The sequence below is a fragment of the Protopterus annectens genome, chromosome 7.part0, assembly GCF_019279795.1.
Source record: "Protopterus annectens isolate FY-2018-M chromosome 7.part0, PAN1.0, whole genome shotgun sequence".
NCBI lineage: Eukaryota > Metazoa > Chordata > Ceratodontiformes > Protopteridae > Protopterus > Protopterus annectens.
This window is the reverse complement of record NC_056739.1, coordinates 398702737-398727509: the sequence shown is the minus strand read 5'-3', so window position 1 is coordinate 398727509 and position 24773 is coordinate 398702737. Positions and strand designations below refer to the sequence as shown.

The window sequence follows — 24773 nt, the reverse complement described above, 5'->3', positions numbered from 1 at the left end:
AACACACACTCTCTTCCAGGCAATATATACTAATCTGCTCCCCATACATGTAGAGCTTTGTGCAAATAAAGCTTCTAGTTAATCCATCCTGAGGCTGTATTTCCATATTCAAATGTTTTAAGGACCTTGTAAAGTTAATCTTCCTTCTTTGTTGACACTACATCTGGGTGGCTCCATGCCAAGCTTAAGGCTGAAAGTGAATAGGGAATGATACAATACAGAGACCTACAATCAAGTAGTTATGAGTTTACTCTACTGCTGTATACTGGACTCATCTTGAATGGTCCAAAGAAAGTTTCCACAGACAGGAGTTCTCCCCAAACCCTTCCCCTCAGACAGGGAAAAGTTGGCTGTCGACCATTTCATCCAAACACCTCTAATGGTTCTACCGACAGTCTCAGCCCAATCCCAAACTTGGGTTGTTGACAGCATCAAAAATGCCCTTCCTCACTGCCATCACAAAGATTTCACAACAGTTCCTTTTATAGTGCCTATAAGAGCTGTCTGGAAAGAATGGGAGTGGGTGGCTGTTGCCAGCTCACAATGCCTGGGGAGTAAGGGACAAGATGCTAGCTCACCACAAGGGTGGCACCTGGCAGGACCACTAGGTGCTACCCAGTGGAGTTCAAGCTTGCTGAGGCCATGCTGTCACAATGCATTTCCCATTGGCACCCCTACTGAGTTGACAGCCAATTGGGATTCCCAGCCAGGAATGAATGGGCCATAGAGATTTTCCCTAGCTTGTGAATGCCCAGCTTTCATACCCTTGGAATGAATGGGATGATTAGGTGCTAGTGGTGAAGCCATCAGGCAAGATCCTGTTGGAGAAAAAATTACTTGCTCACATACTTGCAGCCATAACAAAAACATGAACACATTTGACATCCATATCCAAACAAATATCAATAAAAAAACTCACTAAAAACTAGGTCTTCTGTATGGACACAATCATTACCTTACCCCCTCCTCCAGACACATCCTTGCCTCGACTTACCTTCTTCCCTCTCTTATGTACACCCCCCCCCCCCCCCCCATTCACAAATCTTCAGCTAGGCTTACAGGCCAAGTTGGAAGCCTGTTACAATAAAATTTCCAAATCTGCCACCAACTCCAGAAACACATCGCATCACTGTCCCTCTGCACTCCCTAAAATGGCTTGAACTTCCTAACTACCTCAAACTCCTTAGACTTACTAATGCTCACAAGCTCATATTCAAACCTAGTTATCTTTCTCTGTCCACCACATTCCCAACTGCTCTCTAAGATCCAAAAACCACAAATCTTTTAAACATATATAAGCCACGTCGCCCCCTGGCCACCTACTATTATCCTGCTCCCTAGCTAAACTCGGTAATTCTCTCCATACCACCCTTCGAAATACTTAGAGTCACTCAAACTTCAAAAGTCTTTTCCAATCTCACCTCCTTTCAAAGTGGGAATGTTCCTGTACCCCTACCACATAAACTCTTTCACACCATCTCCCATGCACTATATACCTCAACCTCCTATCACTGTGCTCTCTTTCCCCTTTGCCTCTACATTCTCTCCTACCCTATACCTCAAGCTTTCCCCCAACCCACTCCCTTTTTCCACTATATACAACCTTTTACCTCTCCCACCTCACCTTCTTCTCTCTGTCCTCTCCTCATATTTCTAACTTCCAAAAAAAAAACCTTGCTTTTTTTTCTGTACATTGTTTTACATACATGTTTTTTTCATCTGAAAGGCCTGTACTTTTAATATGTTTAGACTACACAAATCTCACTTTTGTAAATCATTACTTAGGGTTATAAACATAACGTCTTTTTTTTTAAATTGTACATTATCTCTGTATTTTTTCACTGTTCTACTACTTTTGTATAAATACTGTAAAATTGTCTATATTCTGTGGAGCTTTTCTCCCCGGGCATCCACTCAAAACGGACTCTTACAGGCCCAGCTGACTATCCTGGACATCAAACTGTAATAAATAAATAAATGAATGAAGCTTAAAATTTTAATTGCATGATATTTTTGCTTTACCTCATTCTGTTTTTCATATCCATTATTGCTTCAACACATTCTTACTTATTTCTCATTTTTTTCCCTTTTTGTTTGCTTCCTTTTTATCTTACATGCATTCTTTCCTACAATGAATTCTTTCAACTGTGTACTTGTAGTTTCATCTGCTAAACATCCACAGCTTCAGATAATGTCAGGTCCATTTCTCTTCCTAGTCTGACCCTTCTTTCTTTATTTCTTATACCACAAACTAATATATTTACCTTTTAATGAATCATGCAATACACCAAATTCACAATCTTTAATTCTGTTCTTCAGGTTAGCAATATAAGCAACTACAGTTAGCATAGTACCTTGTACACTTGTAAAGAAAGTACAGTTGGGTACACTTACCATAAATGTAGATGTTCGAGTGTATTCACTGTTGCAGTCATCACTTTTAGGTTACCTGCTTGCAGTAGCCCTCAGTCAGCCTGATTAACAAAGTCTTGGGTCCTGCGTCGGTTGCTGTCCCTTCTTCCATGACGTCAGGTTGTCAGGGGTATAAAACATGCAGCTGACGCCATTACATCAGTTTTTCTTGCCCCAGATGTCAGGTGCCCCCTCAATGGGAAACAATTACATCTATAAATATAGAAGGTTATACCACCAACAAAAAAGCAAATACACCAAAAAGCTTTTGAAGATAGCAAAGGAAAGTAGAGGTATATCCAAAAAAAGAAGGGGGCTGGAGGGAGGGTAACCAGAACTGCAACAGTGAATACACTCAAACATCTACATTTATGGTAAGTGTACAGAACTGTACTATGTTCTTCGTGTTTCACTGTTGCAGTCATCACTTTTGGGTAGATTCCCAAAGCTAAGGATGGGAGGAGGAATTTAAATAGAATTAGGACCAGCTAAAAGGCTCTGCAGTGGCAAAGCCAGCTCTGGATTTAGAGAAAATTGGCAGATGGTAATTCTTGGTGAAAGTATGTACAGAACTCCAGGTAACAGCTTCTAGGATGTCCCTGGTAGGGACGCCTCTGAGAAAGGCTGTAGAGGTAGATGCAGCCCTGGTAGAGTGGGGTCTGATCCCCTGTGGGATAGGTTTTCCATGGTGTTTGTAGCAGAAATGAATGCAATGGCCTATCCATTTGGAAATGGTTTGCTTTGAAATAGCCTTCCCTTCTGCCCCTGCAGCAAATGCCACCAGCAGTTGATCAGATTTCCTTTGAGGTTTAGTTCTGTCCAAGTAGAATCTAAGCTGCCTGTGCACATCAAAGTAGTGCAGAATACGTTCCCCTTTGTTCTGTGGATTAGGAAAAAAGGTTGGTAAATGTATGGACTGATTAAGGGCCACACTGGATACCACCTTGGGCATGAAGGAGGGATTGGTCCTGAGGGATACCCTGTCTGCATGAAAGATGATGAAAGGCTCCACTGCCATGAGGGCCTGTAATTCAGATACCCTTCTTGCTGAAGTGATTTCTAAAAGGAAAGCTGTTTTCCAAGAAGGGAATTTTAAGTCCGCAGTGGCAGCTGGCTCAAAAGGAGGAAGGGTGAGCTTTTCCAATACAAAGTTGAGGTCCCAGGCTGGAGTTGGAGCTCTCCTGGGTGGTCGCAGATTTTTGGCCCCTCTGAGGTACTGCTTAAGCAGTGGATGAGAGAAGAGGGGCGGTTCTGTGTTATAACGAGCTGAGAAGGCGGAGGTGTGAATTTTGATGGAGGAGAAAGACAGGCCCTTATGAAGCATCTCAGTTAAGTATTGTAAAATCTGAGTAAATTGGGCACTGTTGTGCTCATCCCTTGAGATTGGTTACAGGCACAGAATCTTTTTCATTTTTCAGCGTAAGACTTTCTGGTACTAGGCCTCCTTGCCTCTAAAATGATATCCATCACTGGTTTACTAAGGGATGGTAAAGGAGAAATTATGTAATTAGCCAGGCTGCTAGAGTCAGTGTTTGAAGTTGAGGGTGCAGAATTTGGTTCTCCTGATGAGACAATACAGTAGGAGTTTGAGGCAGATGCCATGAGGCCCACAGTGACACAATGCGCAAGAGGGCGTACCAGTGTTGGTGTGCCCAGTATGGTGCAATCAAAATTGTCCTTGGTTTGTCTTGTTTGATCTTTAGTAGTACTTTGGAGAGCAGAGGCAGAGGAGGAAAGCCATAAACTGATAGGTTTTTCCAGCTGAAGGACAGAGCATCCACTTTCCAAGCTTGTTTGTGGGGAGTCTTTGTGCAAAATTTGTCCAACTGATAGTTTTGGGGGGAGGCAAACAAGTCTATATCTGGGCTCCCCCATTTGCTTGTCAACATGTTGAAAATCCTTGGTTCCAGTTTCCACTAATGTGGGTCCAAGAGGATTCTGCTTAGTTCGTCTGCCAGTGTATTTAGTCTTCCTGGCAGGAATTGAGCTTGTAAATGTACTTGATAGCTCAGGACTGTGTTCCACAATGCCATGGATAGTCTCTAGAGGGGGTAAGAATGTGTACCCCCCTGCTTGCTTATGTAGCACATAACAGTGGTGTTGTCTGTCTTTATCCTTAATTGTCCTGGAAGAATGTGGTCCTTGAAGGCTGTCAGAGCATTCTCTACAGCTAACATTTCTTTTTGATTGATATGCAGGTGCATTTGACTTGGGTTCCATTTGCCCTGAATGCACTTCCCTGCCAGGTGGCCCCCCCATGCATAGCTGATGCATCTGTTAGGGTTTGGGCGGCAGGGGGTAGTGTGAATGTAGTCCCCTGTTTTGGTGGCAGGCCTCTGCCCGCCAAAGGAACTCTAGGCGTAGGCAAGGTATGATCGGAGTCATTGCTTCTAGATCCTGAGAATGTTGACACCATAGGCTTTTGAGATACCATTGCAGTTTTCTCATATGCAGCCTTGCATATGGAATTAGAAGAATGCAGGAGGCCATGAACCCCAAGGCTTGCAGTATTTGCCTTGCAGATAACTGGGTTTTTGTGGCCACTTGTTTGAAGTAGGTTGTCAAATTAATTTATTTCTCTGGCGTGAGGAAAGCCATCTGGGAAACTGTATTCAAGCTTGCTCCCAAGAATATAACTTATTGGCAGGGTACCAGATGGGATTTCATTTTGTTTATGGTGTACCCCAGACAAGTCAGTACCCTTTGAACAAAGGCCAGATGACTCAAAAGTATGGCCTGGCTTTCTGCCTGAATTAGACAATCGTCCAGATATGGGTATATTTGAATATTTCTTTGCCTGCAGAATGCAATGACTGGAGCTAGGCACTTTGTGAATACCCTGGGCACATTAGATTAGCCAAAGGGCAGTGCAGAGCACTGATAGTGCATGTAGCCTGCTTTGAAGCATATGTATTTTCTGCAAGGTATGCTTCTTTTAAGTCTAGTGTTGCCAACCAGGCATCTTTGCCTAGCATAGAAAGCAGCCGGTGAAGAGTCAGCATCTTGAAATTTGGAATCACCAGAAAGGTATTTAGAGTAGAAACGTCCAGGATAGGATGCCATGTACTGCCTTTTCTGGGTACCAGGAAAAGTTTTGAATAAAACCCTTGTCCCTTTTCCTTTCCTGGTACCAACTGAATATTCACCATGCTTAAGAGAGAGAGTACTTGATTTGGGGCCTCTGCCCACTGATTTGGGGGTAGATCTGGCCACTCACTTGGTAATAGTAAGGTGTGGAAGTGAAATCTGTATCCTTAGGACACTATATTTAAAACCCATTTGTCCTGGGTAATGAGTTCCCAGTTTTTGGCCTGCAGACCAATCTTTCCGCCTAAAGGAGCATTCAGTTGGGAAGTGCTTGGAAGTTTCAGAAGCAAGCCATTGAGACTGTTTTTCATAGGGGGAGTCTTACTACTCCATGATTTGGGTGCGGAAACCCCCCACTGCTTAGTCTTGTGTGTCCCCTGGGACAGAAACCTGGGGTTTCTGCTATGTCTGGGTTTGGCTTGAGAAGACCTTGAAGAGGCTGGAAAGGACCAAATCTTAGAGGGCCAGTTCCTACTAAATCTAGGAGGCTGAACTTGTAAGAAATCTTTAACAGTTTGCATAGATTTAGCTTTATCTTCCATCTTTTTAAGAACTTCCTCAGCCTTGTTGCCAAACAGGCGGTCCTGATTTAAGTGAGCATCCAACAATTTAGCTGCAACATGATCACGTAAAGATTGCTCCTTAAGCCAAGCATGCCATCTGAGCACAGAACCAGTAACAAAAGCCCTGCAAGAGGCCTCTAAAGAATCAAATCCACATTGCAAAGTATGTTTTCCAACCTGTTCAGCAGAATGCATTAAATCCTGTAATTCTTTATTTTCCGCACAGTCAGGAATCAACATAATTTTCTGTTTAAGCAATCCAATAACATGTTACTGATACTTTAACATATGAAACTGGCAGTTTAAAGCCCTAATGGCCAAGGTTTCAGAAGTGTAAACCATCTTACCCCATCTATCCAGTGCCCTGGAGTCTCTATCAGAAGGGGTAGGATTTTTAGCAGTAGAAGCCTTAATGCCCTTGGGCCCCTGTGAAATAGTCTCTGGATCCGCAACAGGATTTTTTAAAAAGGAACTTGTGTGACTCAGGGACCCTGTAGTATCTGCCAGGTTTTCTAGGAGCAGGAGGCAATGAATCAGGGGCCAAACTAGATTCTGAAAAAGCATCATCAACAATGTCTAGTACAGGAGAAATAGCTAAAAGGCCTATGCTGAGGCAGGAGTATGAAATCCCTAAGCCTCTTTTTTTGAATCAGAAAAATCCTGGCTTTCCCACTGGAAATGCTCCCTTAGAGTATGTAAGGTTTTACCAAAAGAAAAATTCTCTGGAGGGGAAGCAGAGGGAATAGAGTCCTCTGCATTACAATCCTCATAAGTAGATAAGGGCAAATCCAGATCATCAGAAGAATCAGAAAAATCAGAATCCTGGTCAGAAGATTCATAAACAACTTCCATCCTATGTCTCTTAGAAGGGGGAGGCTGGCTTCCCCTGATTAGAGTTATAAGATCTTCAGCCATTCTTATCATTTGTTTTTTTAGGTATAAAGGCTTGATTATGCAGCCTGGGCATCATTTTTTTAGGCATGGTTCGAGATTTAGTCCTAAAAGAAGAAGGAGGAGTCAGTTTAATATGCAAGTCTGTAGGCCTGAATACATCCTCAGAAGCCGATGCCTGCATAGTGGCTCCGGACCCATCCAAGGTAGAGACATCCGCAGGTTCCATAGCTGAAGCATTTTGCAGCATACCAGCCTCCAAATGGGTCTCAGTAGAGGCCTGCAAATCAGAAGTAGTGGGTATCAGGGGCTGCGAAAGTGCCTCATTGAGTACCGGCAAACTGGCGACTGGCTTAGGAGAAGCGTTGGCAGTTTTGGACCTCGGCGGCCTGTCTCTGTCTCTATCCTTGCATTTAGTCAGATGGCAAACCGATGACATTTCTAAATAATTAAACCAAGAACTGACATATTTAGAGGCGGAAATATACCGACGGATAGTGTGCTGAATAAATAAAGCACAAAACCGACAGCATGGCACGTCGTGGGCAGGACCTAGGCAAGGAAAACAGTACGGATGAAAATCTTTATGAGGTATTTGCTTTCCACAAGTAATGCAAATTATTAACTTTTACTGACATCGGTAAGGAGCAAGAAAAAGTTTCCTCAACGGGGTATTTAGCTATAGTTGAAGACTTCGGTTCTGAAACTCGAAAATTTCAGGAGTCGGCCGACCGGCACTTGCGAACTGCTTCTGCTTCAGGCACCACACGGCAAGAAAGACTGATGTAATGGTGTCGGCTGCATGTTTTATACCCCTGATGACCTGACATCGTGGAAGAAGGGACAGCAACCGACGAAGGACCCAACACATTGTTAATCAGGCCGACTGAAGGCTTCTGCAAGCAGATAACCCAAAAGTAATAACTGCAACAGTGAAACATGAACATCAAATACTGAATAATTGGCAGATTCCTTGTGGGCTATTAATTCCTGAAGTTCTCTTATCACTGCTACTGCATGATTATATCCTCTTCAATAAAAGTGTGAGAGCTGAATACATCCTAACAGTCTAACCTAGTAACATGTAGAAATGTTGCACACCATACCTTCCCATGCTTCATGGATAATCCATCTACTGTAGAAAATAAACTGAATTTCTGAATGCATGGCTTCTGGATTTCTACTACATTTTCTTGGTGTGAGAGGATTCCTAGTAGTTATGGACTGAACATTTTCCACTGTAAATTATACTCCGTTACTTCTAAACATATAAACTCTTGAAAGCAAATACATTTCTTCACTTCTTGGATGCATTTCCCAGATGGTGAGTGAGGAAAGTACAGTTGTGTACACAACATAAATGTAGATGTTCTAGTGTATTCACTGTTGCAGTCATCACACTTCGGTTATCTGCCTGCAGGTAGCCCTCAGTCAGCCCGAATACCAGAGTCTTGGGATTTCTGCATCAGATGCTGTCACCTCTTCCATGACATCAGGTCGTCAAAGGTATAAAACATGCAGCCGACGCCATTACATCAGTTTTTCTTGCCCCAGATGTCAGCAGCGCCCAAAATAGGAAGCAATTACATGGTGTGGAACACCCTCAGTAAAAAGTAAATATCACTGCCATAAGATATGGCCAAAAAGAGGACAGGTAGAAAGAATAGAAAAGTCAGGGGGCTGGAGGGAGGGTAACCAGGACTGCAACAGTGAATACACTCGAACATCTACATTTATGATAAGTGTACACAACTGTACTACATTCTTCGTGTTTCACTGTTGCAGTCATCACACTTGGGTTGATTCCCAAAGCTGAGGAAGGGTGGAGGCAGTCAGGATGTATTGGGGCTGGCTATCAGGCCTTGTAAGACTGCTGTGGCAAATCCAGGTCTGGATTTAGAAAAAATAGGTAAGTGGTAATGCTTGGTAAAGGTGTGTACAGAACTCCAGGTTGCAGTTTCCAGGATGTAATGGTAGGGACTCCCCTGAGAAATGCTGTAGAGGTTGAGGTAACCCTAGTGGAATGAGTTCTGATCCCCTGTGGGGTAGGTTTTCCATGGTGTTTGTAGCAGAAATGGATGCAATGTACTATCCATTTGGAAATGGTTTGATTTGAAATTACTTTGCCCTCTGCCGATGTAGCAAAGCTGACTAGCAGCTGGTCAGATTTTCTGAAAGGTTTCGTTCTGTTAAGGTAGAAAGTACAGTTTTATACCTACCATAAATGTAGATGTTCGAGTGTCTTCACTGCTGAAGTCATTACACTTGGGTTATCCTGCCGTCAGGCGAACCCGCAGTCAGCCTGAGTTCCTAAGTCGTGGTCCGGCGCCAGTTGCTGTCACCTCTTCCCTGACGTCAGTGCATCAGGGGTATATAAGAAGCAGCCAACGCCATTTTCTTCAGTTTTTCTTGCCCCAGATGTCAGGTGCCCCCAAAAATAGTAGGCAATACATATTGCTAATACAACATACAAATAAGGTAATAATAAAAACCTTCATAAACCAGCAAATACACCACATAGGTAGAATAGGATAGTCCCAGATAGGAAAGAGGGGCTGGTGGGTGGGTAACCTGGACTGCAGCAGTGAAGACACTCTAACATCTACATTTATGGTAGGTACAAAACTGTACTATGTTCATCGTGTTTCACTGCTGCAGTCATTACACTTGGGAAGAATCCCAAGGCTGAGTTAGGGCGGCTGGTTCTAGAGGGGATTTGGTGTGGCTATGAGGCCCTGCAGCACTGCAGTGGCAAAGCCAGCTCTGGATCTGGAGTAGAGAGGCAAATGGTAATGCTTGGTAAAGGTGTGCACTGAACTTCAAGTTGCAGCTTCCAAAATGTCCTTGGTAGGTACTCCTCCAAGATAGGCAGTAGAAGTTGCAGTTGCCCTGGTGGAATGTGGTCTAATGTTAGATGGTACAGGCTCCCCATGCTGTGTGTAGCAGAACCGGATACAGTGTCCTATCCACTTTGAAATGGTCTGCTTTGAAATAGCCTTTCCCTGTGATCTTGCAGCATAGGATACAAACAATTGCTCAGTTTTTCTGAAAGCTTTTGTTTTGTCCAAGTAGAAGCGTAACTGTCTGTGTATGTCCAAGGAATATAGAATTCTCTCCCCTTTATTCTGGGGGTTTGGATAAAACGTTGGCAAGTGAACAGTTTGGTTAAGAGCCACACTGGATACCACCTTAGGCATAAATGAAGGGTTTGTTCTTAAGGAAACCCTGTCTTGGTGACAAATGATGAAGGGATCCACTGCCATTAGTGCCTGTAGTTCTGAGACTCTTCATGCTGAGGTTATTGCCAGTAGCAGGGCAGTCTTCCATGATATAGATTTTATTTCTGCTGAATTGGTTGGCTCAAAAGGAGGTAAAGTGAGTTTTTCCAAGACACAATTGAGGTCCCAAGTAGGTGTTGGTGCTCTCCAGGGCGGTCTTATGTTTTTAGCCCCTCTGAGGTACTGCTTTAGCAATGGATGAGAGAAAATTGGAGGATCTGTGTTGTAATGAGCCGAGATGGCAGAAGCGTGGATCTTAATGGATAGTCCTTTGTCCAGCATCTCAGTTACTTGTAGTATCTGAGGAATATTAGGGACAAGAGGGTCAAGGCTTTGAGCCTGGTTCCAGGCACAGAATCTCTTCCACTTTTCTGAGTAAGATTTCCTGGTGCTAGGCCTTCTGGCCTCCAAAATGACATCCATAACAGCTTTAGAGAGAGAAATTGCCTGTTTGGCTATTGAATCTGCCATGCAGCTAGGTTTAAGGTTTTGAGCTGACTGTGCAGTATCTGATTGTTTTGTTGAGTCAGAAGGTGTGGAATTTGAGGCAAAATCCAAGGTGGGCCCTGAGCTAAGTTCTTTAAGATTGGGTACCAGTGCTGGCGTGGCCAGTCTGGAGCAATCAGAATCATCTGTGGTTTGTCTTGTCTGGCTTTTAGGAGTACCTTTGAAAGGAGAGGCAGTGGTGGGAAGGCATAAACGCTTAGGTTTTTCCAGCTGAACGAAAGAGCATCCACTTTCCATGCTTGTGTGTGATAAGTCCGTGTGCAGAATTTTTGTAGTTGGCAATTCAGTGGGGAGGCAAAGAGATCTATGTCCGGGAACCCCCATTTTTGCATTATCATGCTGAAAACTTGTGGATTTAATTTCCACTCGTGAGGATCCATGATGTTTCTGCTTAGGTCATCTGCCAGAGTATTTATCTTTCCTGGCAGGAATTGTGCTTGCAGATGAACTTGATAAGTTATAGCTGTGTTCCACAAGGTCATGGCTTGCCTGCATAGGGGGTAAGAATGAGTGCCCCCTTGTTTGTTTATATACCACATCACTGTGGTGTTGTCTGTCTTTAATAATAATTGTCCTGGATGCAGAAGTTCCTTGAAAGCTGTTAGGACATTTTGTACAGCCAACATCTCTTTTTGATTTATGTGAAGAGGTATTTGTTCTGTGGTCCATTTGCCCTGAATACATTTTCCTGCCATGTGTGCTCCCCAGGCGTAATCCGAGGCATCTGTTGTTATAGTCTGCCTGGCTGTGGGAAGAGTGAAAGGCTGACCCTTGTTGAGGTGACATGCCTGTGCTCACCATCGAAATTCCTGTTGTAGGCAGGGAATTATAGGTATTACTGTCTCCAAGCTGTGAGAATGTTGAGACCAAACACTTTTTAGGTACCACTGTAATTTCCTCATATGCAGTCTTGCATATGGAATTAGTAGAATGCAGGATGCCATGAATCCCAAGGCCTGCAGAATTTTTCTTGCAAGGAGTTGGGACTTTGTTGCCATCAATTGAAAATACTGAGTCAGTTGTTCTTGTTTGTCTGGCGTGAGATAAGCCATCTGGGCCATTGTATTTAAGCTGGCACCCAGGATATTATCTCTTATGAGGGCTCTAGTTTTGATTTTTTTTCGTTTACTGTGTACCCTAGGCAACTTAATCTTTTTATGAATGCCAGATGCTGTAGAAGAATGTCCTTGCTCTCTGCTTGAATCAGGCAGTCATCCAGATATGGATATACTTGAATTCCTTTTTGTCTGCAAAATGCAATTACTGGTGCCAGGCACTTGGTAAAGACCCTAGGCGCAGTAGATAAGCCAAACGGCATTGCAGAGAATTGGTAGTGCATTGAACCAGCTAGGTATCTTCTGCAATTTTGTCTGATAGGGACATGCAGGTATGCCTCTTTGAGGTCCAAAGTAACAAGCCAAGCTTTCTTGCCCAATATGGGTAGGAGCTGTTGTAGCATCAGCATCTTGAATTCTGAACATCCAGGTAAGTATTTAGAGTGGAAAGGTCCAGAATAGGTCTCCAGGCTTTGTCCTTTCTGGGTACCAGGAAGAGTCTTGAGTAAAATCCTTGTCCTTTTTCCTGCTGTGGTACTTTTTGAATAGCTCTCATGTCCATGAGGGCTGTAATTTGTTTTTGTGCTTCTGCCCATTGATTTTGTGGCAGGTCTGGCATTCCTTTTAGCCTTGGAAAAGTGTGAAAGTGGAACCTGTAACCTTGAGACACAATATTTAGCACCCATTTGTCTTGGGTGATTGCTTGCCAGTTTTGTGAAAAAAGTGCTAGTTTCACCCCTAAGGGAGCTGCCAACAGGTAAGAGTTTGGCATTGGAAGGGGGAAGTCATTGGGACTGTTTCCTGTAGGGTTGTGACTTATCCTCACCTTGTTTTGGGTTTGAAGCACCCCACTGTCGTGGTCTGTAAGAGCCTTGTGGCTGAGATATGCCTCTTGGGCATCTGTATCTACCTCTTTGTGGCCTGTCTGATACTGGAAAGGACCAATTTTTTGCAGGCCAACTTCTGCTAAATCGTGGTGGCTGTACCTGTAAGAAATCCTTCATTGTTTGCATAGATTTTGCCTTATCCTCCATTTTCTTTAATACCTCTTCTGCCTTAATACCAAATAAATTATCCTGTTGCAAAGGAGCATCCAATAACTTTGCCTTAACATGATCTGGTAAACTTTGTTCTTTTAACCAAGCATGCCTTCGAATCACAGATCCTGTAACTGCTGCTCTACAAGAAGCTTCTAATGAGTCAAAACCACATTGCAAAGTATGCTTTTCCACTTGTTCAGCTGCATGCAATAAATCCTGCATTTCCTTATAGTCAGGTTGTTCTGCATTTGTACTCATTTTCTGTTTTAATTGAGACAGTAAGTATTGTTGATACTTAAGCATGTGAAACTGGCAATTTAGAGCCCTCACTGCTAAAGTTGCAGAGGTGTAAACTTTCTTCCCCCATCTGTCTAATGCTCTAGAGTCCCTATCTGAGGAAACAGGGTTCTTAGCCGTGGAAGCCTTAACCCCTTTGGGACCTTGGGAAATGGTGTCTGGGTCTGCAACAGGATTGTTATAAAGAAATTTGCGAGAGTCAGGGACTCTGTAGTATCTGTCTGGTTTGACTGGAGCTGGGGGTAAAGAATCAGGGTTTAAACTAGACTCAGAGAACACATCATCCACAATGTCCAACACTGGCGGAATAGCAAGGGGCCTGTGCTGAGTTAGCAAAAGAAAGTCTCTGAGCCTTTTCTTGGATTCTGAGTAATCCTGGCCCTCTCAATGAAAATGCTCCCTCATGGTATGTAAGGTTTCCCCAAAAGAGTAATCCTCAGGAGGAGACGCTGAAGAAATTGATTCTTCAGCATCAGAATCCTCATAGGGGGTAAAGAATATCCCTGGTCTGAAGAGGAATCAGAATATATTGAAACCTGGTCAGAGGAATCATAATCTGTATCCTGCCTAGGCCTTTTATCAGGAGGGGGATGGGAACCCCTGATCAGAGTTATCAAGTCTTCGGCCATCTTGAGCATCTGTTTTTTTAGGCATGGAGGCCTGTCCAGGTAAATGCTGTACTTGTTTATTTGTCTTTAATGTAGGCTTAGTCTTGGCTGAAGCTGCAATGGTTAGTGGAGTAGGCCTGAAAACACCCTCAGAAGCCGGTGCCTGCTCAGCGGCTCTGGATCCATCTGAAAGGTTAATCTCCAATGGCCCAACACCTTGAGGTTCCAGAGGCCTAGACACCTCCGTGTGGGAGTCGGTTGTGGGCTGTGGTTCTGAGGTAGTGGGTGTCAGGGGCTGCGAAAGCGCCTCACTGCAAACCGGGGAACCGGTGACTGGCCTAGAAGAGGCTTCGTCGTCAGTTTTGGGCCTCGGATGCCTTTCCTTATCTTTATCTTTGCGCTTTTTGTGCATTCCGGTCGTCGGCTGATCTGACGGCATTGTATAATTAAACCTTCGCGCAAAGTAATGTCGAGCAAAATCAAACCGACGTTTAATAGTGCGTTTGTTAAATCTAGCCAAAACCGACAACTAGTGACGTCGTGATCCGGGCCTAGCCATGGAATACAGTAAGAATGAAAATCCTTATGAGGTATTTGCTTCCCACAAGCAATACAATTATTAACTTTTTCTGACATCGGTCTGAGGCAAGAAAAAATTTCCCCAATGGGGTATTTAGCTTTATTGAAGACTTCGGTTCTGAAATCAAATTTGAAATCTCAGGAGTCGGCCGACCGGCACTTGCGAACTGCTTTTGCTTCGGGCACCGCGCGGCAAGAAAGACTGAAGAAAATGGCGTTTGCTGCTTCTTATATACCCCTGACGCACTGACATCAGGGAAGAGGCGACAGCAACCGACGCCGGACCAAGACTTAGGAACTCAGGCCGACTGCGGGCATGCCTGACGGCAGGATAACCCAAGTGTAATGACTGCAGCAGTGAAACACGATGACCATCCTGAGATGTCTGTGCACATCCAAGGAGTGCAGAATCCTTTCCCTTTATTCTGAGGATTAGGGAAAAAGGTTTATAAATGGATGGATTGGTTTAAAGCCATACTGGATATTGGTTTAAAGCCATACTGGATACTACCTTGGGCATAAATGATGGGTTAGTCCTGAGGGAAAGCCTGTCTGCATGGAAAATAATGAAGGGTTCCACAGCCATTAGTGCCTGCAACTCAGACACTCTTCTTGCTGAAGTAATGGCTAAAAGTAAGGCTGTTTTCCCATCAAAGTGGGAGGTTGGCATAATGGTTAAGGTGTTTACCTTGCAAACAAAAGGTGAAGGGTTTGATTCTCACATGGGGTAACTGCCTAGGCTTAAAATGGTCCACAAAGACAGTTAGCCTAGTACTAATCTATGAACCTATGAATCTATGAACCTATGAGAGGAATTTTAACTCTGCTGCAGCAGCAGGCTCAAAAGGGGAAAGCGTGAGCTTCTCTAGTACAAAGTTAAGGTCCCAGGCAGGGGTGGGAGCTCTCCTCGGGGGCCTTAAATTGTTAGCTCCTCTCAGGAACTGTTTGATGAGAGGGTGAGAAAACAGAGGTGGCTCAGTATTGTAATGAGCTGAGATTGCAGAGGCATTCATTTTAATAGACGAGAAGGATAGGCCTTTGTGGAGAAGCTCTGCTAGGTAAAATCCAGGATTTGAGGTAAGGTGGGCACAGCTGTGTCCTTTACTTGAGTCTGGCTCCAAGAACAACATATTTTCCACTTTTATGAATAGGATTTCCTAGTACTAGGACTTCTGGCCTCAAGGATGACGGCCATCACCTGTTTGCTGGTGGTGTATTCAGGGGATAAGCTAGGCTTGTAAGGTTCAGGGTTTGAAGCTGTGGATGCAAAATCTGTCCCTCCTGCTGGGACAGCAGGAAGGGGGTCTGATATAGGTGCCAGGGTGGGCACTGCTGTCAGACTGCATAGGAGTGGGCACCAGTGCTGGCTTGGCCAGTCTGGGGCAATAAGGATTGTCCTTGGCCTGTCCTGTTTGATCTTGAGTAGTACTTTCGAGAAGAGGGGCAGAAGAGGAAAGGCATAAATTGAGAGGTTTTCCTATGTAAAAGATAGGGCATCCACTTTCCACGCTTGGCTGTGGGGATTTCTGGTGCAAAATTTGCTCAACTGATAGTTTTTGGGGGAGGCAAAGAGGTCCACCTCTGGAGTCCCCCACCTGTGGATAAGAAGTTTGAATGAGTTGGGTTCCAGCTTCCACTCGTGTGGATCCAGCAGATTTCTGCTTAAGTCATCTGCCAGTGAATTTTGCTTGCCTGGCAGGAATTGAGCTTGCAGGTGCACTTGGTTGCTCAAGGCTCTGTTCCACAGGGCCATGGCTAACCTGCAGAGTGGGTAGGAATGAGTTCCCCCCTGCTTGTTTATGTACCACATACCTGTGGTGTTGTCTATCTTTATCAGTTGCCCTGGAAGGATAAGGATAAGGTATTTGAAGGCTGTCAGAGCATTCTGTACAGCTAACATTTCTTTTTGATTGATATGCAGGGGAACTTGTCCGGGGCTCCATTTGCCTTGAATGCATTTGCCTGCCAAGTGAGCCCCCCACGCATAGTCTGATGTGTCTGTTGTCAGGGTTTGGGCGGTGAGGCGTTGAGTGAAAGGAAGTCCCTTGTTGTGGTTGCATGCCTCTGCCCACCAAAGGAACTCTGCCTTTAGACACGGAATGATAGGAGTCAGGTCCTGAGAATGTTGACACCAGAGACTTTTTAAGTACCATTGAAGTTTCCTCATATGCAGTCTTGCATATGGAATTAGTAGAATGCATGAGGCCATGAACCCTAGGGCTTGCAGTATTTTTCTTGCAGATAGCTGGGTTTCAAAGGGAAGTGCAGAGAACTGATAGTGAATAGAGTCTGCCCTGAAACGTAGATATTTCCTGCAAGATTCCCTTATGGGGATGTGTAGATAAGCTTCTTTTAGGTCTAGGGTGACTAGCCAAGCGTCCTTAGCTAGCATAGGAGGAAGCTGTTGCAGAGTCAGCATTTTGAATTTTGGGACCACCAAGAAGGTGTTGAGAATTGACAGATCTAGGACAGGGCGCCAAGAGCCCACTTTTCTGGACACCAGGAACAGTCTGGAGTAGAAACCCTGCCCCCTTTGCTCTATTGGCACAGGTTGAATAGCCCTGATACTGAGAAGAGAAAGTACTTGCTTTTGAGCCTCTGCCCACTGGTTTGGAGGAGGGTCTGGCAACCCACTTAAGGTTGGCAGTGAGTGGAAGTGGAATCTGTATCCCTGGGATACAATGTTTAGGACCCATTGGTCATGGATAATGGACTTCCAGTTTTTTGCATGTAGGGTGAGTTTTCCTCCTAGGGATGCAAGTACTTGGGCCTTGCTGGGAAGCAAGACAGACAAGTAATTATGTTTTTCCATAAGGGGGTGGCTTACCATTCCATGTTTTAGTGGAGGGAGCACTCCATTGTTTAGACCTCTGCATACCCTGAGATTGTAGTCTCGGTGGCCTGTTACCCCTGGGTTTGGACTGAGAATGCCTGGGAGGGACTGGAAAGGACCATTTTTTAGAAGGCCAATATCTACTGAATCTAGGTAGCTGCACCTGTAAGAAATCTTTAACAGTTTGCATATATTTAGCTTTTTCCTCCATCTTTTTAAGAACAACTTCTGCTTTTGCGCCAAACAAACTTTCCTAGTTTAATGCAGCATCTAGTAAGTTTGCTTTGGAATGGTCTGGCAAAATTTGCTCTTTCAGCCAAGCATGCCTTCTCAGTACATACCCAGTGACAGCAGCCCTGCAAGATGATTCTAAGGCATCAAAACTACACTGCAAAGTATGTTTACTAACTTGATTTGTAGAATGCATTAACTCTTGTAAATCTTTATTTTCTGTACAATCTGGAAGCAACAACATTTTTTGTTTAATTAGTTCCATAACATATTGCTGCTACTTCAACATGTGAAACTGGCAATTCAAAGGCCTGATGGCAAGAGTTGCAGAAGTAGATACCTTCTTACCCCATCTGTCTAAAACTCTAGAATCCCTATCTGAATGGGTAGGGTTTTTGGCTGTAGTAGCCTTAATGCCTTTAGGTCCCTGGGAAATCGTCTCTGTATCTGCAGTGGGATTCTTAAAGAGAAATTTGAGAGAGTCAGGTACTCTGTAGTACCTGTCAGGCTTTCTAGGAGCTGGTGGTAAAGTATCAGGAGTAAGACTGGATTCCATGAAGACATCATCTACAATGTCCAGGACAGGGGGGTATAGTTAGAGACAAGTCTAAAAATTCTCTGAGTCTCTTTTTGGACTGACAGTAGTCCTGGCATTCCCAGTGGAAATGCTCTCTTAAAGTATGCAAGATTTCAACAAAAGACAAGTCATCTGGAGGGGAGGCAGTGGGTATGGAATCCTCTGCATCTGAATCCTCATAGGTAGATAAGGGTACATCCTGGGGATCACAGTCATCGGACTCATGGTCTGTAGAATCAGAAGGAAAATCAATTCTTTGTCTTTTAGAGGGGGAAGGCTGGCTTCCCCTAATTAAAGTTATAAGGTTTTCAGCCATTCTAAGAATTTGTTTCTGTGGCAAGGGGGCTTGAGCATGCGCTTTGGTCGTCAGTTTTCTAAGCGTAGTGTGAACTCTGGGCCTGAGAAACTTGGTAGTTTTAGTCAAAAACAAAGCTGCCGGTTTAATACGAACATCAGGTCGGAATACACCCTCAGAAGCCAGTGCCTGCACAGCGGCACCGGACCCATCTAAGGTAGAGACATCTGCAGGTTCCATAGTCAAAGAAGTATCTTACGGCATTCCGGACTCCGAATGGGTCTCAGCAGAGGCCTGCGAATTTGTAGAAGCAGGTATCAGGGGCTGCGAAACTGCCTCACTGAGTACTGGCAGACTGGCGACTAGCTTAATGGAAGCGTCGTCGGCAGTTTTGGACCTGTGTGGTCTGTCTGTCTCTGTCTTCATCCTTACATTTTTTTGGAAGATCGGTAGTCGGATAGCTTATCGAAGCCATTTCAGAATACGGAGAACGAGAGCGAAAAAATTTAGCAATAAAGATAACCTGACGAACAGTTTAGGCATTAAACAAGGCACAAAACCTACAGCGAGGAATGCCATGGTCTGGGCCCAAACAGATGACGCAGTAAGAATGAAAATCTCTGTGAGGTATTTGCTTTCCACAGGCAAGACAATTGTTAACTTTTTCTGACATTGGTTAGAGCAAGAAAAAGGATCCCCAACGGGGTACTTAGCTTATGAAGACTTCAGGTCTGAAACTTGAAAAATTAATATTTCAGGTAGCAGCCGACCGGCACTTGCGAACTGCTTCTGCTTCGGGCTCCCAGGCGGCAAGAAAAGCTGATGTAATGGCGTCGGCTGCATGTTTTATACCCCTGACGACCTGACGTCATGAAAGAGGCGACAGCATCCGACACGGAAATCACAAGACTCTGGTATTTGGGCCGACTGAGGGCTACCTGCAGGCAGATATCCCAAGTGTGGTGACTGCAACAGTGAAACACGAAGAACATCAGAGAGGGAGCATGGATATAGTTATCACTGAGCTCTTCAATCAAACAGAACTTCCTAGAACAAACTGCATCACAAAACATGAAGTTTTCTGTTGTTCACACATTAGCTTTTAAAGCTACATACTCTATTACACAACAAAATGAATATTTATGCTCCCTATACTTCATTTGCTTTGTCTACTGATGTCCAAAGTTGCAGTTATGTGACACTGGGGTTTTGTTATATTCAGTGTTAAGCAGTCATTGCCTACAGACTCCACAAGGTGTCTGAAATTGAAATCTTAAAAAGATTCATCCATTCAATTTTTTCAAGGGGGGGGGGGGTGACAAGTGATGTGAGTAATAGGATAGCTACAGAAATATGTGATAATGATTAAGTAAGTACTCTTAAGAGCAAAGATCAAGGAGAGTGATGACCATTACGTAATCAGGTCATTAAGTCTTCAGGGGCACACTACGCACCAGCTGTCATTTAATAACATGATATCCCATTTTATTACATTTCTACTCCATACAGTATTATAATGGATAATAATTCAGCTGTTTTTACTTAAGGCATTGATTCTGACCTACTACCAACATCCACAATTTCCTACCTACAAGACAAGAGATGAACAATGTCATAGAAAGCTGAGACAGCTTGCACGACATGAACTCAGGTCATAAAGAAAGCAACACTATCTTGAATTTAACTTCAGTTTCCAGTTACTTTGGATTTCTAATGTCTCTACTTTAATTTCATATTAAACTGAAAAAAAAGACAGAAGTCTAGAATAATGGATGCACTTACTCCACATAATATGTACCATACTGTGGGTCTTCAATCTTTTCCCAGCCATATGGAAGTTCTGCAATTACAAACAAAACATTAATGCCAAAGTATTTGTATAAATGTTAAATATCAAATGTTTACTATACAATAAACAGGGATACACATTATTTTTTATGATATCACTTCTGTTTTTTTTCCAGACTTTTTGCAGTACAGATGGTAATATGGACACTTCTTGAAGCAAATATCCACTAACACATTCTATTCTGCTCTTACAAACACACGTCCATAGATGGAGTCAAGCTAAATACATTCTGTGGCAGTATATGTAAATGGGGCTTTGGAAAAAGCACCTTAGTGTTCAAAAGAATTACAAACAGCAAATATTGGATGTGTAATTTTAATTTAAAATATCAGCCTCTGTAATGCATTAGAAATACATACACTAAAATTCTAATATATAGTATTCTAAAAGATACCTTTGTCTAAAATTTCACCTTTTAAACTTTCAAAAAGATTGCAAATTAGGATTCAAAACTGTGTGTTACTGATGAGGAAATAAAAAATGCAGCATCTAGACCAGTAAAGAGTAAGGTTGGCAAAGCTGCACTCATCTGTCAATATATAAATGAAAATCAGCCAATCACTGATGACTTTGACAGTCACCTAGTCCATTTCTGCCCATTGCTGAGTTTGTAGCTTATTAGGGTGCAGTTATGAGTCATCATAAAGCTACACCATCAGCTGATGTCCAGAAAAAAAGCAATGGTGCTGTAACCAGTACAACTACAGCTTTAAATTTAATATTTGAAAAAGAAAAGTACCTTTATTCATTCATTTATTTCTTTATTTTGACATTTGGTACTAGATCATTTACCACACTCACGGGAGCACCCATAAGTTTTTTCTCTTCCATTTTAATAAGAGGATGATAGCTGTGCATAAGAGACAGCTCATTCACCACCTTGGGCATAAAAGAAGGATTAGTTTGAACAGACACCCTGTCTCTGTGGTAAGCTAAGAAAGGAGCAACAGCCACGAGACCTTGAGGTTCAGACACTCTCTCGGCCAAAGTAAGAGCCAAAAGAACAGGCTTGCAGGCGCAATGCTGTAGGAAAGCTGAAGAAACAGGCTCATCAGGAGCCTGAGTTAATTTTTCAAATACAAAACTGAGGTCCCAGGAAGATGCAATGGGCCTCCTGGGAGGCCCGATATGAAGGACACCTTTAAGAAATTGCTTGATCTCAACTCTAGAGGCCAGAGGAGGAGTCCAGGGAAGACAAGCAGAAATTTCTGAAAGGTAAGCTTTAACTGAAGAGTATAATTGGGGTTGGGAGGGTGGTCTAATGGTTAAAGTGTTTGCCTTACAAACACAAGGTGCAGGGTTTGAGTCTCACAAGGGATAATTGGCTAGGCTTAAAATGGCTCTCACGGGCACTTAGCTTAGTACCAATCTATGAACCTATGATCACACAAATAACAGAGACCCAGAGGAACCTCCATAGATAGGGGATCCTGGTGGCAAGAGAGGCACCAGGCAGAAAATCGTTTCTACTTGGAGAAATATAATTTCCTGATAGTGAGTTTCCTGGCCTCCTGCAACACCCAATGCACATACTCAGAGAATCAAGTCCCTACCACCCACAGCATCAGTTGAAAGTGGAGAAGTAAGGATTTATAACAGACCCCTTATCTTGTATGACAAGATCCACCCTGTGAGGTAACTTGTGGTGATTGCACTTGGCCAAGTGAGAAAGAAGGGGAAGCCAATGCTGTCTGGGCCAAAAGGGAATCATTAGCAAGATTTTGGAAGAGTCCTGTCTGATCTTGTAAAAGACCCATGGTACAGAAGAAGGGGAGGGAAGGCATAGAGAAACATCCCCTTCCAAGGAAGGCAGAGCTTCCATTTTTAAAAAGCCAGAGGACTTGGGAGTCCAGAACAGAACAGAGGAAGTTGTCTGTTCAGAAAGGAGACAGAAAAATCTACTTGAGGAATAGCCCACCAATGGGCAATGTCCAGGAACACATCTCTTCGAAGCATCCATTTGCGAGCTTGTGTGCTGGACCTGCTCAAAGAGTCTGCCACTTGATTATGATCCAAGTGAATGTAAACTATCTGAAGAGTCACTTGATACTGGAGAGCTAGAATCTATGCCTGAACAGACAGTCTGCAAAGAAGATAGGACCTTGTACCCCCCTTGCTTGCTGATGTACCACATCACTGTGGTACTGTCAGTGAAATTTTTAAGGGGCCCAGGATGAAACAGGGAATAAAAGGAATGAAGAACTAGAAGCAGAGCCTTCATCTCCTTTACACTGATGTGGTCTGACCTCTGGTGAAGAGGCCACAGACCCTGAATCTTGGGAGAGCTGAAGGCTCACCATCCCCTGTATGAGGTGCCTGTAAAGAGCTCTTGAGTCAGGACTGGAGCCTACAAAGGAAGCCTTGATTTGAGAGAAAGTTGATGACTGGACCACTGAAGCTCAAGCTTCAGACAGGGAAGGAAGGGTATCAGGATGTCCAAGGGGTAGTAATGTTGGAGCCACATGGACTTGAGGTACCACTGTAGTTCTCTCATGTAGAGCATGGCCAGAGGGAGCATAGGAATGGTGGAAGTCATGAAGTTGAGGACCCTAAGAAAGTCCCTGGCCATGACTGAAGCCAAAGGAATACAATGGAAAGAGAGAGACAGGGCCTTTGGGCAGGCAGAGATGCCAGCATGGGGGTGGCCTGATGCCTGCAACCAAGGAAAATATGATCCTGAGAAGGAGTCAGAGATGATTTCTGGATGTTTATGGTGAACCTCAGACTCTGTAACAAGGAAATTGCAAACTGTAGATCCTGAAGCAGAGCATCGGAGGAAGAAGCTTGAAAGATCAGATTGTCCTGATTGGGAAAAATCTGAACTCCTCTCATCCTACAAAAGGCAATGACAACATTGAGGCATTTGGTGAATATCCTTTGGGCAGTAGGTAGGCTCAAGGGCAAAGCAGAAAACTGGAAATGCAAGGAAGAAACAGAGAAACAAAAATTCCTTCAAAGGGGATGGATGGGTGTATGAACGTGGGCATCCTTGAGACCAGAGAGACCATAATCGAAAGGAAGGATCCTGGAAAAAGGTGTTGACCTGGGAAAGATCCAGAATTGGTATCAAAGTGCCCTCCTTTCTGGGAACCAAAAACATTCTGTAATTAAACACCCTCCCTACCTGGGCAGGAGGAACAGCCTGAATGGTGCCCTGGACCAAAACAGAAAGGAGAACCCCTAGGAAAAGACAGTCATTCCCAAGGAGGTACAGGGATGACCAAAAAGGAAGGAAAGGACTTCCAAACCACGAAATATCCCTGGCAGACTGTTGGCAGAACCCAAGAGTCTGTTGTGATCTGCAACCAAATTGTAAAAGACAAGGAAAGATGGAGGGGAAATGGAAACTGGCTGAGGGAAAGGAAAACAATTTGTGAAATGGAACCTGGCTTATCCTGGTAAGAGATTTCTGTGAGGTAGGGATCTGAGTAGACTTAGCAGGAGGCACAAGTTTAGAACCCTTTCTTCCTTTAGGTGGAGGGTGAGACTACCTACAAACAAAAGCAGATTTGGAGGGGTAATTCCTGTGAAACTTAGGAATAGGAGAAACAAAAAACAAAATATCTTTCCACTCCTGCAAGGCTTTAACCTTACCCTGGAGAGACTTTAAAACTTCAGCAGCAGCAAAAAGATTTTTATCATCCAAAGGAGCATCCAATAGTTTGGCCTTAATGTCATCAGGCAAAGCCTGAAGATGAAGCCAAGAGTAACACCTGACAACAGAACCAAAGGCAGCACTCCTGGAGGAGAAATCAGCTATATTGTAGCTGCATTTGATAGCATGGCAAGCAACTTGAGAGGTAGAGATCAACAAGGAAAGGGCAGAAGCCCTCTCCTCACAGTCAGGAAGGTCAGAAATCACTTTGGAAACCTGAGAAAGGAGGGCCAAAACATACCTCATTATAGGAGTCTGGTAGTTGATGACCCAAAAGGATAAAGTGCCAGCAGTGTGGGCCAAAAAGGATAAAGTACCAGCAGTGTAAACCTTTTTGCCCAGCCTCTTCATGGCCCTACTATCCTTACCTGACACGGAGGAACTTGGTAGAGGGCAACGTCTTTGAGGGCTTGCCAGAAAAGACAAACCATGCAGATGGATAAAGAAAATTACATTCATCAGGCACCTTGCAAAATCCATCAGGTTTCTTGGGTGTAGGGGGCTGAGAATAAGGGGGCCACAGCAGCTGCTCCAAAGGTATCCTGGATGGCAGCCAGAACAGGGGGGAACAGCTCAAGCTTAGAAAACTATCTGGTGGAGCTCATAATACCTGAATGTCAGACACTTCAGAACAGTCTCACTTAAACTCCATCATGCAGACGAAAGTATCCCCAATGCGGAGTTCCTCCAAAGGGGAATATGGACTAATAGAATCCTCTTCCTCAAACATAGTTCAAGGGGAAGAGATGTGAGAAGAGTAAGTCAGGGACTCCTCCCAAGAATCTAGATCTTCATCTGACAAGACTAGTTCACTGGATCTTTTAAAAGGAGTGGAAGACCTGGGAGGAGCAGGCATAGACACCCTTAAGGAGGCTTTAAAGCTATTAAAGCATTAAATAACCCCAGAGTAAAATCCTGCCATTCACAATCGGGATCCTTAACTACTGGGAAATATGCCTGGATTTCTGTTTCTTCTTCTGTGGGATTTCCGCACAAAACACCCTTAAGGGTCAGAG

General features: G+C 43.8%; 1 protein-coding gene across 2 annotated transcripts in view; it reads right to left on the bottom strand.

Annotated features, from left to right (window-relative positions):
* Positions 1 to 24773, bottom strand: part of MAGI3 (membrane associated guanylate kinase, WW and PDZ domain containing 3) — a 2524824-nt gene that overhangs the window by 1049382 nt on the left and 1450669 nt on the right. For both annotated transcript variants that reach the window (XM_044076986.1, XM_044076987.1), the window contains exon 8: positions 20036 to 20093. In XM_044076986.1, the coding sequence (XP_043932921.1) occupies positions 20036 to 20093 (58 nt within the window). The remainder of the gene's footprint in view (positions 1 to 20035; positions 20094 to 24773) is intronic.